A 15,859-nucleotide genomic window follows, 5' to 3' on the forward strand; every position below is an offset into this window, starting at 1 on the left:
TGAAGGTATTGCTGTCACAATTATTTATTGATGGCATCACCTCGATGTCAGCAAGCCCCAGGCTTGGACCGATGTCCTGGTGGATGAGATGTGCACAAACCTCCCCAGCCTCTGCTCATGGATCTGGATTATCATAACAAATTCAGATTTATGTCAGGAGCTCGATTTCCATGGTGGGGAATATCCTGTCTCTGGAATCAATGGGCAGTTATTAAATGGATTAAGAAACAGGCAGCTTAAAGCCCTCAAAATGCGATTGTTGGTGGAGGATCAGTGCAGAACAAGCTGCTTGCACAGGAGCTTTGCAGGGTTCAGCTTCCACCCTGCTGTATTTCCCTGTTTTCATGAATGATCCTGAACATCTCTATAAATTGCTGCCCGTGCAGTTGGCAGCTGGCTGGGATTTTGCCCTGACGGATAAAGCTGAAGGCAGGGCTCCAATGCAGAGCAACTGCAGCTGCCTGGGAGAGGGACAGCAGGAAAAAGGGGATTGAAATCCAGCAGGTGCTCACCTGGGAGCAGGGAATGGGGGCATCTCTGGCACCTGGGAGCTGCAGGGCCAAAAACTGATTGAAGGCCCCATTGGAGAGCAGGTTATTATGGACACTTAATGCCCTGCAGTGGGGAAATGGATGGACACAGGGAACAGGGGAGGCTGCAGTGGAACAGGAGATTTATCCACCTGGAGGGAAAAGCAGGAGGGGGCTGTCATTTCTCTGCCTGCAATGAGACCTTGGGCAGAGGACTTTGGGCATGGAAGTCTGGTGTGAATTTCTGGTGGAAGAGATCTGTGGGATCTCAGGGTGGGTGTGAGGTGAGGGCAGCTCAGCCCAGCACCAGGGGCTCAAACCCTGCTGGGATCCTTTCCCCATTGCTCACATCCTGATTCCCAGGAAAACAGGGAGCTGTGTAATTAGCAGCCTGTTGTGTCCTTGCTCAGCTTGGCACATTTCAGAGCAATATGTTTATTTCTAGAGGTGTGGGTGTCGTGCTCCTCACCTGAGGAGCGTGGCTGAGAGAGCTGCACTCACCTGAGACAAACACACTTACCAAAACCAGTCCCAGCTTGATCTGGGAATGAAAGGACGAGCCAGGGATGTGTGCCAGGAGCTGGAAGAGATACTGGGAGAAAGGGGTAAGGAGGGTGTGGCATTCACATTTTCTCTGAAAAAACCCTTCACCCAGGATTTTTCTTCTGGGAAGCTGAGAAGCCTCAGAGAAAAGGAAAACAATAATTATCTGATGTGCTTCTCCTGTGTTTTGCTGGTGTGGAATGTGTTTGGAGATTGTTTACCCACAGGTGATTGTTCCATTGGATTCCGCTGTGAGTTGTTTTCACTCTTTGGCCAATTGAAGCCAAGCTGTGTCAGGACTCTGGAAAGAGTCAGGAGTTTACATTACTATCTTTTTAGCACGAAGTATCCTTTCTGTATTCTGCAGTATAATTTAGTATAGCATTATTTAATATAATATAGTATCATAAAATAATAAATTAGCCTTCTGAGAACATGGAGTCAGATGCATCCTTCCTTCCTTCCTTCCTTCCTTCCTTCCTTCCTTCCTTCCTTCCTTCCTTCCTTCCTTCCTTCCTTCCTTCCTTCCTTCCTTCCTTCCTTCCTTCCTTCCTTCCTTCCTTCCTTCCTTCCTTCCTTCCTTCCTTCCTTCCTTCCTTCCTTCCTTCCTTCCTTCCTTCCTTCCTTCCTTCCCTTCCTTCCCTTCCTTCCCTTCCTTCCTCCCTCCCTCCCTCCCTCCCTCCTTTCCTTTCCTTCCTTCCTTTCTTTCCTTTCCTCCCCTCCCTCCCCTGAAGGGAACACAAATACAATAGAAGGGAGAAGGGGAGTGGGGCCAGGCTGGAGGGGCTGGGTATCCCAGGGGGGATCAGGGATGTCCTGAACCTGCTGAAGGCCACGTTGAGGTGGAGACCTCACAGATCCCAGCTCTGCTCCTCCCCTGCTCCAGGTGACAAACCTGAGGATATCTGGAGAGCTCTGGTCCTCCAGGCCCAGCAAGGGGAGCAACAAGTTGTGAGCAGGGAGGAGAAATCTGCTCTCCAGTGCCCTGTATCTGCTCTCTCCCGTGCTTGTTCCACTGTTCTCAGGGAGTTGGCTGTGTCCAAGGTTGGGTTGGAATGTTCTCCCCCTCCCTGTCCTGCCTGGGGCTGTTTGCTCACTCTGCATCCACACACGACCAAACTGAGGCCATGGGGGACGTTTGGAACAACTTTCCCTTCTAGGCTCTTTCCTGAGCTTCATCCCTGCACTCCACATGATGCAGATGCTGGGGCTGCAAGCAAAAACTGAGATAATGTTATTTGAGAGGAAAACCAAGGAAAATGCTGCCTTGGGCAAGGGGCTCTTCCAGAAGCTGTGGGGGTGGGATTTGCAGCTGGCAGGGGGTGCAGTCCCAGATGGCTGGGGGGAGCAGGTGTAAATTCCATCTGGAGCTTCACCTCTCCCATCCCTGAGTCACTCACACACAGAGCAGCCACCAATGCCAGCTTTGGAGCTGCAGGAACCTCTCCTTCTTCCTGAGAAGGTTTGGAAGAGGTACTCTGTGCCCCATGGGAGACCTTAATCATCTCAGGAACCTGCATTTCCTTCCTCTGGACACCTGTTTGTCCCTGATTTTTTACAGAAATGGCACAGATAATCCCGAATTCTGGAGGAGCTGCTTGTGATTCACAGTGAATATTTTGTCACTTCATTCTTCCCAGCGTGGGGATGGAAGGGTGGCAGGATCACACATGATCCTGCTCGTGCAGTGTGCTGGATGCATCCCAACTGGAGAGGATGGCAGTGAGGACTGGGATGATTTAGGGTGCCCTCAGCAGAGAGTTGGAACCAGGAACAGGTTTTCTGGTCTCGTTCTTAGGGTTTGGCTCTGCTGGGTTTGGCTTTACTGGGCTGGGTGTGGGTTTTGGCCATGAGACTCTTGGGAAAAGGCAGCATGACAGGGACAGATCTGGGGAAAAAATCCTTCCATGGGAGGGTGGGCAGGCCCTGGCACAGGTGCCCAGAGCAGCTGGGGCTGCCCCTGGATCCCTGGCAGTGCCCAAGGCCAGGCTGGACACTGGGGCTGGGAGCAGCCTGGGACAGTGGGAGGTGTCCCTGCAATGGCAGGGGTGGGATGGGATGGGATTTAAGGTCCCTTCCCAGCCAGACCATCCCATAATCCTGTGACAACTGTGACAATACCATGGCCATTGGTGGCTGTCACTTGGAGAAAGTGCAGCTGTGACAGTTCATGTAACCCTGGGATGGTTTGGGTGGGAAGACACCTTAAAGATGAACTCATTCATCTTCACATATATATATCATGTTGTGAATTGTAGGATGGATCATGATACAAACAGTGCAATGGGGAAGAAGGTAAGAGAGTAGAAGTCTATTTTTAGGCTGATGGGGATTTTGAAGCTTATGATGAACTTTCATTCCCAGAAAGAGGTGAGGCTTTCTGTTCCGGAATGGATGTAAATTGTTATTGGGATTAGGCTGATTAAGAAGGAAGTTTTGACTGTGTTTATGATTTTGCTGGGGGTATTTTTGAAGTTGTTGGATAGAAGAAATTCCGTGGGAATTTCTGGTTCTGGGAGAACCTCTTGTTCTGCCAGGCTGTGAGGAAGGACCCCTCTCTCCTCCTCCTCCTCGTCTCCCTGTGCTCAGTGTGGCTGGGCCCAGCCTGGCAGGTGCCCAGTGCAGCCCTGGGAGGTGGATCAGGATCAGAGCAGCCACTCAGAGCTGCGCTCCAGGATTAATGCAGTGGGATTTGGAGAGCTCAGCAGATGCCTGCAGCCCTTCAGGGATCTCTCTCTGCCCTCCTGCCTTCCTGCCCATTCCCTTCCCCTCTTGGTGCCTCAAGTTTTCCAAATGCACATTCCAGACCGTGTGCTTTCACCTTCTCTTTGAGGTTTTTCTGCTTCCCATCCAGCTCCCACAGCCTCGGGTCCCTTTGGCACAGCTGGCCCCTGCTCTGTCCCTCTCCTGGAGATTCTGCCCTCTGTGGAATTTGGTACCTGGCAAAAGTCAAACTCACCTGCTCTGAGCCAAATCCCTACAAACCCCCCGTGCTCCCTGTCCTGCTGCTGTGCTGTCCCACTGCTGGAGAGGGCACCAGGACAAGGCTTTGCCTCAGGAGTGTGTTCAGGAGAGCTGGACATGTCCATGGGTGTTCCAGCTCCAGACTTCATCACATCCTGACAAGGGCCACACTCCTGCTTGCACTGGGGAAACCAGTTCTGGGGAAGGGAACGGGAATACTGGGAGTTTGGGTGGGCAGCAGCATCTGAGACCTGCGGTGTCTGCACAGAAAGGAGCAGGGCTGATCTGTGCCAAGCCCGAACCCACCTAAGAGCCCTTTTCCACAGGAATGCTCCATGCTTTACTTTAAGCTCATCATTTTCTCCCTTTAAAAGGTCAGGAGCTTTCCCCTTCCAGTTGTGCCACAAATGGAAAGAGGCCAGGTGGCAACCATGCAGATTTATTTTGTATGACATGAGAACAGCTGAAAATTCTGCTTGTGCTGATGGGCCTGGCAGAGAGAGCCCCACCAGGTGAGGAGCAGAGCACTCACTGCAAAATGGGCTGGTGTAGCCATTGCATTTCCCAGTGCCTCTCCATAGGAATAACTAGGTCAGGTTTTCAGTGCTTAAGAACCTCAAAGATTATTCCTGATTTCATTAAAATAATTTTAAATACCGTCTTTGACCTGTGTGGGTTGGCCAAGTCCTTATTTATTGTTCCCTGTAAGGGAGGGGAGGTGCTAAAATGGAATTTCCAGAGAAGCTGTGGAACATCTCTAAAAGTCCATCTGAAGCCCTGTATACATTTGTTTAAACCTCTGCAGCTGTCCATCTAAATCTGTGCAAAATTCCATCTGAATCTCTGCAATTGTCCATCCAAAGCTCTGCAAAGTCCATCTAAATATCTGCAAAATTCCACCTGAACCTCTGCAAAACTCCTCCTGAACCTCTGCAAAATTCCACCTGAACCTCTCCAAAATTCCACCTGAACTTCTCCAAAATTCCACGTGAACATCTGCAAAATTTTACCTGAACCTCTGCAAAACTCCACCTGAACCTCTCCAAAATTCCATGTGAACCTCTCCAAAATTCCACCTGAACCTCTCCAAAATTCCACCTGAACCTCTGCAAAATTTCACCCGAACTTCTGCAAAACTCCATCTGAACCTCGGCAAAACTCCACCTGAACCTCTGCAATTGTCCACCTGAACCTCTGTAATTTTCCATTTGAACACCTGGAATATTCCATCTAAACCTCTGCCATGATCCCTCTGAACCTCGGCAAAACTCCATCTGATCCTCTGAAATTTTCCATCTGAACTTCTGCAGAATTCCCTCTAAATCTCTGCCCAATCCATCTGCACCTCTGCCATGGTCCGAGCTGACCCTGCACCCCAAGTATTGCACTGTGGACTACAGCAAAAACATCTGGAGCAGCATTCCCACAGGGACCTGGGACTTGGAAGAATCCCCAAGAGGGGAAAGAAGGTTTTCTGTGTGGTGGGGAGCCAGGGAAGCTCTGCCTGAGCCACTGTTTGCCCAGGGCTTGGGGAAAGTGCCAGGGAAACACTCCCACCATTCAGAGCTGCATTCCCACCCCTGTCTGCTCCTGGATCCCACCTCAGCCCAGCCCAAATGTCCCTGGCCTGGCTCCCTGCAGCTCTCCTCACCTTCTTTTATTGGAATCAGGACTTTTCCCATTCCCTGGCCTCCCAGGGCACTGCTGGGCTGTAATAATTGATAATTGTTATTGTTAACCAGGGACCTGGTGACTCCCTTGGTATTTCCCTCAGAAGGGTTCTGTGACCTTTTCTCTGAGCAGCTCTCACACCTCTGTGCCTTGCAGCAAGCCTTGGGAATTGAGCAGCATGGAAACCCTCTGGCTACAGAAGGAACTTTAATTTTTGTGCTTCTTGTTGGGTTCTCATTCAAATGGGCTGAAATACAAAGTGTTCACTCTGCCCTTCTCCTTCCTCTCCCTGCTGCTGCCCAGGGAAATGCTGGCAAAGCACCAAAAGCAAAACTCTGACCAAATGTTCTTAGGCTAAAGCCAGGCTGCTGCCAAAATTTTGGGAGTGAGGGAGAGCCAGTGGCAGGGATGGGGAGCCCCACAAGTGGAGCTGCTTTGGCACATGCCAGGGAAGGATGGAGCTGTCCAGGGAAGGCTGTGCTGCCCTGAGCTCCTGGAATGAGCCGTGGAGCTCAGCCCCAGCCATGCTGAAGAACCAGTGCTCCAACCCCCCTGGAGCTTTGGGAGGATGGTGTGGAAGAATTGCACAAGATAGAACTCGTTTTTACCTGCTTCCCTTCAAAATATCCCTGCAATATTAAATCTAGAAACCACACGAAGGGAGTGTGATTTAAGAGGGGAAGATGAAGACTCGAAGTGAGGAGCTGGCACATGCACTGCCTGAGATGCATTACGGAAATGACCTTTCAGTCCTGACCACAGCTGAGGTTTCTCCTGCTCAAACCCTGTGCAGGATGTGCTGGAGGGGCTGTGCTGCCAAAGGCAAGGAAAAGCTCCTCAGTCCCAAAGGTTAATGGGTCTGGATGCAGTCCCAGAGGATGTGGCATCAGGGACAAGCCAGGGGTGGGATTCAGGTGCCTAAATCACTGCCCCTCTGCTGCTCCCATCCCAGCAGCTCCAGGCAGGCCTGGCACGGGTCTTACACGGAGCTGCAGCAATCCTGCCTGCAGCACTCTTGCTGCCTCAGGCCTCTGGCCGTGCCCAAAAGGGAATCAGCTCCCTATTTTCAGGCTGCTGGGATTTATCCCCAGTGTTCTGGTGTGAGCCGTGACCCCTGGACCTGGAGCATCCCCAGCAGAACCCCAGAGCTCACCCACCGCAGTGACCTGGCTGTCTGTCCCACCTGAGAGGGGTGTCTGACACCCCAAAATGCCCATGGAGATACAGAGGTGCCCCAGGACCTGCTTCAGCCCCAAAATGCTGTGCTGCAGCTGCCTGGGGTGGCAGGACCTGCTGTGCCCCACAGCTGTGACTCTGGTGCCCGTCCCAGGTGTTTCATGGAGGCAAAGCTTCACCCCCGTCCTCTCCGCAGCAGAAGAGAGGAAATTCCAGACCACTCCGAGCCGATTGTCCTTCCTCACTGACCTCTCCATCCACCTCCATTGAAATGCATCAAAGCGCTGCCCTCTTCCCCATGGCACAGGCACAGCCCCACCTTTGGCACGGGACAGAGCAGGAGGCACCAGGAGCAACCAAGGGCAAGATTTCAAACTATGCCCGTGGAATTTAAAACGTTGCCCACGGAATTTCAAACGTTGCCCACGGAATTTCAAACGTTGCCCACGGAATTTCAAACGATGCCCGTGGAATTTCAAACGATGCCTACAGAATTTCAAACGATGCCCATGGAATTTCAAACGATGCCCATGGATTTTCAAACGATGCCCATGGATTTTCAAACGATGCCCACTCCGAGCGGGGAATTCGGCAGCTCCAGCGTGTCCCTGCTAATAAACAAAGGCGAAACGCTGTGTGCATCAGCAAAAGGCTTTGTATTGTGAAATGTTGCCTTTATGTCCGAGCAGGAGAGAATTCTGATGATTATTGACCCCGCGCTGCAGGAAAGGCACATTAGAATATCTCCGAATCAATGGCAGAGCGGAGCAGCGGGGAGAGGCCGGGCTCTGCAAAGGGCATCGCATTGCAGCTCGCTCTGGCCTCCTGAAAAAAAGTTTGCAAAGCATCTGTTGGAGGCCCCCGGAGCCTTTTCTTTCTAATTGCCACGTTTGACAAGGCGATGGCCCGGGGGAGCGGCGGGGAGCAGATAATGGACCCAACTTTAATTGCTTCCAGTTCCATGAGTCAGAACGCTCGGGAATGGCAAAGGGGAAGCTGCAGCTTCACTGAAGGAGCTTTCTGGCTTTCAAGAAAGCTCTGGAGGAACAAATGCTAAACTCAAAGCCGAAGTCTTGGAGGGACTGAAGGTTCCAGGTTCTGGAGTTTCTTTCATGTTTTGCTTTTGATAGGAACTCTCGAGTTAAGTTTTAATCATTTGCTGAAAGAGGGAGGGATGGTTTCTCAGCTAAGAGAGGAGGGGACAGGTGTCATTCCAAGAGCCTTTTCCTCAGGGATGGGCACTGAGATGGGAGCTGAGGTGGGAGGGTCCAGCTGGAGGTGGAGGTGGAGGATCAACATGCATTGGTGATGATGCAGATACAGCAGTCAGGATGGATTTATCTGGAAGGTGAAGGGAGGATGCTGTTCCCCACTGGGAGCTGGGAATGGGCAGACAGGGAACCTGCTGACCTCTCTCCTCCCTGACACCCCTGAATCACAGAACCCTGGAATGCTTTGGGTTGGGAAGGACCTTTAAGCTTATCTTGTTCCACCCCCTGAGACCTTCCACTACCCCAGGTTGCCCCAAGCCCCGTCCAACCTGGCCTTGAATGTCTCCTGTCCTTCTGGCCTCAGGGCAGGGGGGTTTCCTGGAAAAGCAAGGAGCTCAGGGCCAGAGCTGAACCCAGTGCTCCAGGTAAACAAATTAAAATATCCCTGTGCAAGGTCTGGGTGGCTGATGGCACTTGGTGTCCACTGGGGTCTGGGACACACTGAGAGCAGGCACAGCTGCTGGTTGGACACCAGTCACTGCAGAAGGGTTTGGGGGAGCAGGGAAAGCTGTGGCAGGGTCCCTGGGGTCTCTGTCCCTGCACACCCAGCCTGGCTGGGGACAGAAGGGTCAACTTGGCTTCCCATGGCTTCATCCGCTCCTGTCCTTCCCCGTGGCCCTGCCCTGGCTGGGACTGACAGGCTGGGCAGTGCCGTGGCTCAGCCATGACACGGCTGGGCTGCACGCTGGGAAAGCCACTGGAAAAAGGCTTTGGGGGATGATTGACAGGAGCTGTCTCGCTGGAAGGAGCTAATCCGAGCAGCTCATGAACACCAGGTCCCTAATTAAAGCGCACAGCCTGGCCCTGCTGTAATTAATTTCCCAGCAGCTCTCAGTGCCACTGAGTCAGCGCTGCTGGCAGCCTCGGGGCATGGGGGCGGGACAGGGGGACAGAGGATGGCAGCAGGATGTGCCCCTGCCTTCCTGGAGCCAAACCTGGCAGCAGGATGTGCCCCTGCCCTCCTGGAGCCAAACCTGGCAGCAGGATGTGCCCCTGCCCTCCTGGAGCCAAAGCTGGCAGCAGGACGTGCCCCTGCCCTCCTGGGCACAGTCAGGAGCTGGGCAGGACCCTGCTGCCTGGCCAGGACCTCCCCAAGGGAAGGGAGACCCTGTGGGTCACCTGTGCCCACCCAGCTGTGGGACAGCTGGCACAGGGCAGGGTGATGCTCATGGCTCATGCCAGCAGCTCTCTCCCCATGTACACAGGGATTTACATGAAGGTACCGTGTCCTCAGGTGGAGCTGGGACGGGGATGTTGTCATTGTGCCTCCTTTCTGTTAGCAGTGGGTTTTTGCATTCCCTCTGCTGTTTCCCATCCTAAGGGCTGTGGGATGCACTCAGGCTGTGGCTGGGTTGTCCCCAGGCCGTGGCAGGGAGGAGCAGCCTGGGGACAGCTGGATGCTGCCCCACGTCCCAGTCCTGTTTTGCTGCACTGGGAGGTGTTGCATGAGGAGGTGACTCCAGTGTCACCCCTGGCCCCATCACCCAAATCACAGAGCTGCCAAGGGAGGCTCCAGCAAGTCCCATTTCTCTGCCCACGGGGTTTCATTATCAGCTGCAGAGGGATGGCCAGAGAGTGGCCAGCACCGTTTTAATTTCCCAGGAGGCTGCTCTTGGTGTGCCATGGCTGCAGCAGGGAGTCTCAGCTGTCTCCTTTTACTGTGCTTCATGCAATGGGACGTGACACGTCAAAACATGACAAGGCAGCCAAAATGTGTCACAACACTGCACTCAAACTCTGCCTTGCAGGGTTGCTCAGCAGCTGATAGCATCAGGCTCCAATTATCTCTGCATGCTGAGCTGGGTTTTTTTTCCCTTGTGGAATATGATATATGGGAGTCTCCTGCCTGTGTTGGACTATTGGATCACATCAGATTTATTAACCACACACGGTGAATTGTTCTGACCAGACTGACACCCAAAGCTGGGATTCTGGCCTGTTCTTGCAGGAATGAGACTTTCCCACCTCGGCTTTTCCAATTGTTATTCCTTCAGTGAAGATTTGGTGAGGTTTCTGTATGATTAAAATCTGTTATTGTTGGTGTTTGTCATGGTTTCATTGGCCACATCAGCACCTGCCAGCTCTAAGGGAGGTGCAGCCACTGCCTTCAGATTCCCCCTGGAATTTGCAAGGCTGGATTTGGCTCCAGTCTCCCCAGTTCATCCCATTCTGCTCCTCTGGGCTTTCCTGTCTGGCTTTTTGCACTCTGCTTTTCCACCTTACTTTGTAATGAGGCGTCAACATTCTGGAACAATATTTAGAGTTTTTCAAAGGATAAACCCTCCCATAAGAGAAGCAAAGCTGCTCTTGTCCCGGGGCTGGAGATTCCCAGCGGTGGGGAGGACATTTCCTTTGGCCAGAGGTGCTGTGATGAGCTGGGAAGGAGTCACAGTGTCCCTGCTCACATGTGGCATTCCCAAACGGAGCCTCCCGCTGCTCTGGCTGCTCTCCATTCATTTTATCTCCCGTTTGGAGGAATCAGACTAATTACTGGCTGCTAATTGCTGGGAAAGCACTGCTGGCACTGCCTCCCTTCCCACCAGCAGCAGGGAACAGCCTGGCTCTCCTCAGGTCTCTAGCAGGACCTTCAGGGACCCTCGAGGTGCCTCTGGAGAACCATGCTCTGTCCATCCCCTCCCTCCCCCCAGGCTCATTCCCAGCTCCCAGCTGGGGAATTTGGTGAACCAAGATGCTTCCCTGGGATTCCCAGCTCCTGGGGAAGTGGCTGGGCATCACCAGGAATAAAATTGTTCCTCTCTGGGGTTTTCCAGCCCCATGGGGCTGCCAGCATGCTTGGGACACATGGAATCTGTTCCTGCTTTGCACACTTGGTGGGATCCCTGAAGGAAGCCTTGCACGTGAATTCCTCCTGCAACAGCACAATGGAAAATCCTGCTGTTTCCTCCTCTTCCTCGGTGGCTGCACAGGTTCAAAGGAAAAAAATATGGGGAGAGAGGAAGGAGGAATATGTTGCTTAAAGTTTTGAGCAGGAGAAGGAAAGGATCCTTTTGGCCCTGAGACTTCTCCAGGCAGGTCTGACCTGAAAGTTATTCTGGGAATGTCTCACAGTTATTTCTCCCAGGAGATCAAATCAGTCCAAAATTATTTGTGGAAAGTCGCAGTCATGTTTTGAGAGCAGTGTGGGGAGACATGCTTGTTTGGAAGAGTTGTTCCGTGACCCTGCAAAGTGAGGAGCTGGTGGCACTGCTGGGATGGGATTTGGGGTTCCCTGGTACATCCCAGGTGCTTTTCCAGGGGCTGAGCTGTGCCAGGTGTGCCCACGGCAGAGGGAAATGCCCCAGAATTTGGTCTCTTTGCTCACAGGTAAGATCTTGGGAACAGGGCTGGTGTTGGATGTGCAAATCCAAAGCGCTGATCCCACTCTTTCACCTCCTGAGGGTGCAGGGCAGAGGAGGCACTGGGACTCCATCTCTGCAAGTGTACATTGATTTAAGCTCTTGAGCTGAGTGACAGAATCCCATTTTTAATCCTACATTTGAATCACTGGCTGCCCTGGCATCTGTTTGTGGTTGGTGGTGCCACACTCAGAGGGGGAGTTTCAGGCTCCTCTGCCAGGAGAAGCGCTCTCCATGACCCTGCCTAATCCCCACCCTATTTCTGTCCTTCCTCAGGAAGCAAACTGCTGATTTTGGTGCTTTGCTTGAACATCCCATCAGAAGTGGAGTCCTGCCCCGGGGCGTGCGTATGCTACAGTGAACCCAAGATCACCATCAGCTGCCAGCAGCAGGGGCTGACAGCCATCCCCACAGAGATCCCCATCCAGAGCCAGCGCATCTTCCTGCACAACAACCGGATCACCCTGGTGAGGGCCACCAGCTTCACCTCCTGCCGCAACATGACCATCCTGTGGATCCACTCCAACAACATCAGCCTCATCGAGCCCGGGGCCTTCTACGGGCTCACCAAGCTGGAGGAGCTGGACCTCAGCGACAACACGAACCTGAAATCCATCAACCCCGTCACCTTCCGGGGGCTCGTGCACCTCCACACCCTCCACCTGGATCGCTGCGGGCTCCTGGAGCTCTCCACGGGGCTTTTCCAAGGGTTGTTCTCCTTGCAGTACCTCTACCTTCAGGATAATAACCTCCAGATCCTGCTGGACGACACCTTCATCGACCTGGCCAACCTCACGTACCTGTTTTTGCACGGGAACAAGATCAAGAGCCTGTCGGAGAACGTCTTCCGCGGGCTGATCAACCTGGACCGGCTGCTGCTGCACCAGAACAGGGTGAGCCTGGTGCACCGGCGCGCCTTCCACGACCTGGGGAAGGTGATGACCTTGTACCTGTTCAACAACAACCTGACCGTGCTCACGGGGGACACCATGGCCCCCCTGGTGTCCCTGCAGTACCTGCGCCTCAACGGCAACCAGTGGATCTGCGACTGCCAGGCCCGCTCGCTCTGGAATTGGTTTAAGCAGTTCAAGGGCTCCTCCTCGGAGCTGGAGTGCCACCTGCCCCCTCGCCTGGCGGGGCGGGACCTGAAGCGGCTGCAGAGCTCGGAGCTGGACAGCTGCGTGGACTCCTTCAACCAGATCCGCACCAGCGTCTTCAGCACCAAAACCAGGTCGGGCAAGCTCCCGACGGGGCTGCCCCCGCTGGGCTCCCACGACGGCTCCTCCAAGTGCTGCCAGCCAGAGATGGACAAGTCCTTCATTTACGAGGCCAAGGGCAAGGCAGGGCCCTCCTCCCACAGCAGCCGCTCGTCCAACAACCACCTCAAGGAGAAGGAGAACATGTCCAGGCCCAAGTACATGGAGACGGACCGTTCCAAAAACGGCAGCAACAAGCAGATAAACGATTCCCCCTTTGGGACCTTCCCCAGCATTGTAGACCCTCCTTTGACCAAGTTGAGACCCGAATTTCTAGAGCCCATTGAACCTTCCACAGTCCCAACCAAAAAGAGGCAGGGCTGCTCTAAAAAGAACAGATCAAAGGCCCAGTGCCGCCTGACCCAGCAGGGGAACAGCTCCACGTTACAGCTCAGCCTAAGCCTTTTGATCCCCCCCTTGGTGTGGAGCTTACTGTTATTCTGCTAAAATTAACTCTTTTCCTGGGTTGATGACACTTTAATACTCGACTTTTGCTGACCTCCATAAATGTTGCAAACAAAAGCAGGACTCCTATCCACCCTGAGAAAGCTTTGTTACACAAAACTTAACTGGATGCCTTTATTAAAACAAACAAACAAACAAAAACAAAACAAAACAAAAAACAAAAAAGACAAATACTGAGATGTACATAATTTATTTGTCCTGAAACCTGTGAATTATACCTTTGGTCTTCGGAACTGCACTTGCCCACAAAGCAGCTTTTGCTACAGCAGATGGTAAAGAAATGTGGTTTATTTACAGGAAAAAAAAAAAGAAGTGTAAGAAATGCTCTGAAAAGAATGTCTAAAGTCTGTTTGTAACTCACCATCTCACTGAACAATGTTGCAGGTTCCCATTTGCAGAGGTAATGGATTTGATGCTGTTTTAATCCTATGTTGATGACTCTTGCAGTTTTTCCGTCTCCATTCCATCCTTCACACCACGTTTACGGGCAGCATTTGTTAAAGAATGCTGCCTGCCCCTTCACAAGATTGCAGTATATATAGATATGCATTTTATTTTACTTGTGTACAAGTATACAAAAAAAACCTATAAAATAAAGATTTCTTTTTCCTAAGTGGTTGTCATCTGCGAGGGGTGAAGGACTGGGAGCAGCTGAAAAGCTGAAGATTTAAAAGGATGTGGAGTGTGATCTGAGCGTTTAACACCACAGTGATAAATAAGGCATTTTTGGGTGCTTATGCAACCTATAACTGGTGCCAGCAAAGGGTTTGGTTGTGTGAAACATGCCCTGCTCATGCTCCTGTTTCCCTGCAAACTGTCCCACCTCCTCCCAGCATTATCCGGGTTCCAGAATGATCAGAAGAGCAGGAAATGCTGGCCCAGCCCCTCAGAGCTGGGGTAGAGAAATGTCAGAAACAATCCCAGGATTTGGGCAGGGCCGTTTTTCTCCTGCTCTGCACAGATGGGCTCAGCTCTGTGGTAGGTCCTGAGTGGGGCAGCACTGGGATTTAGGGAATGGGGGGATTTTCTCCAGAAACACAGGCCTGGCAGCTCAGGTGCCCGTCCCTGGAGTCACTGTGCCACTGGCTTCATCTCCAGGGTGATCTTGTGATGCTGAGAAAATAAACCATTGCTGTCCATGTGCAGTGGATGCCACCCCATGGGACCGAGTGAGCCATAAAGTGGAGCTGGCTGTGCCCCCCTGGCACTGCAGCCACCCCCTGGGCCAGGCTAGGGAGGGTTGGGCGCAGAGCTTATCAGGAGGCTGCTTTTCCTTATCAAAGCATAGAGATTGTCCTGTGCCCCTCTGTCCTGCTGGGGTGTGGAGGTCTCTGAAGGCAGGAGCAGCCTGTCACACACAGCTGCCAGGGGCTGGGGGCCAGAGAAGGGCAGTGCCACAGTGCCAAGGGAACTCCAGGATTATGTGTGGAAGTCAGACTGGGGGGCTCAGGTTGCACCATCCCTTGGGGCTCCCAGCACTGGGACTGGTGCTGAGCTTCCCAGACGGAGTGAGGCACTGCCAGCCAGGAGTGAAGGCCATCAGCAGGGCCATGGCTTCCTTCCAGCCTTGTCCTAGGCCTGGTGGCTCAGCAGGAGGGAGCAGAGACCATGGGGAGGAGCAGGAGGATGCTTGGATGGCTGATCTCCCACCTGGGGATGCTGTGGAGCAGGGCCTGTGCCCCACTCCAGGGTGCTGCTGGCTCCTTCCCTCCTCTGCCACAGCCAGTTCCCACCTGGGTGAGTGACAGGGAGTGCCCAAAGTGCTGCAGTTGTGATCTGTCTCCAAATCCATCCCTGGGGCTGCCAAATACGTGTGGCACAGACCCATGGGAGCGAACATGTCCCTCGTGTCACCGTGATGGGGACAGGCCTGTCTCTGCCAGCTGGGCAGGAGCTGCTGTGCAGGACAGCCCTGGGATCCCAGCAAGTCCCATTCCTGCCAGCCCAGCTCCATGATCCAGCCTCTGCAGAGGCTCCAGGTGTGTTTGGGTGCAAATTCATGGTCCTGCCAGAAGGATGGAGCAGGAAATCACTGCCTGTGCTGGGATAGTTCCGGGTGAGCTGGCCAGCCCTGCCAGCCCTGCTGCGTGTGCCCAGTTTGGGGTGCACTTGCCCACACTCACAGGCCACTGAGTGGGACCTCCCCAGTCCCTTCCTGCCATTCCTGCTCGGATCTGTCCAGCACGCCAGCATGGAAGGATTTCCCAAAGTCTGCACTCTCTGTCTCATCCCAAAAAGCAACATTGAGTCTCTTGAAGGATTCAAACCTACACTGGAATCTGAAGCTCAGGAGCAGAGAGCAGCTTGGTCAGCAGTGCCCCAAAGCCCATGGAAAAGCTGGAAGATCTGCTGGATGCTGTGACATGGAACATCCTGTTTGGCTCAGAGGCTCAGTGTGACTCCCTTGTACAGCAATTAGTGAGTCTTGTGGTCCAAATTCCTGCTCCTTGGGCATGAGGAAGCCAGACCAGGTGGCAAAAAATCAGGATGAATCTGGAAGGAAAAAATTGAGAAAAAAAGAGACCATTGTGGCTTTCCCCCAGCAGCTGAAGGGCAGAGCTGTGAGCTGGGCTTGCCCTGCCCAAAGCAGGGTCCTGGGGAGTGGGGCTCCCTGTGGACAATGCAAA

General features: G+C 53.1%; 1 protein-coding gene across 1 annotated transcript in view; it reads left to right on the forward strand.

Annotated features, from left to right (window-relative positions):
• RTN4R (reticulon 4 receptor) overlaps positions 1 to 13,845 on the forward strand; it is a 96,876-nt gene extending 83,031 nt beyond the window's left edge. The window contains exon 2 of the mRNA XM_063173196.1: positions 11,788 to 13,845. Within this exon, the coding sequence (XP_063029266.1) occupies positions 11,788 to 13,214 (1,427 nt within the window). The 3' untranslated portion in view covers positions 13,215 to 13,845. The remainder of the gene's footprint in view (positions 1 to 11,787) is intronic.
• Positions 13,846 to 15,859: the final 2,014 nt, after the last annotated feature.

Source organism: Melospiza melodia, chromosome 20 (genome assembly GCF_035770615.1).
Source record: "Melospiza melodia melodia isolate bMelMel2 chromosome 20, bMelMel2.pri, whole genome shotgun sequence".
Taxonomy (NCBI): Eukaryota; Metazoa; Chordata; class Aves; order Passeriformes; family Passerellidae; genus Melospiza; species Melospiza melodia.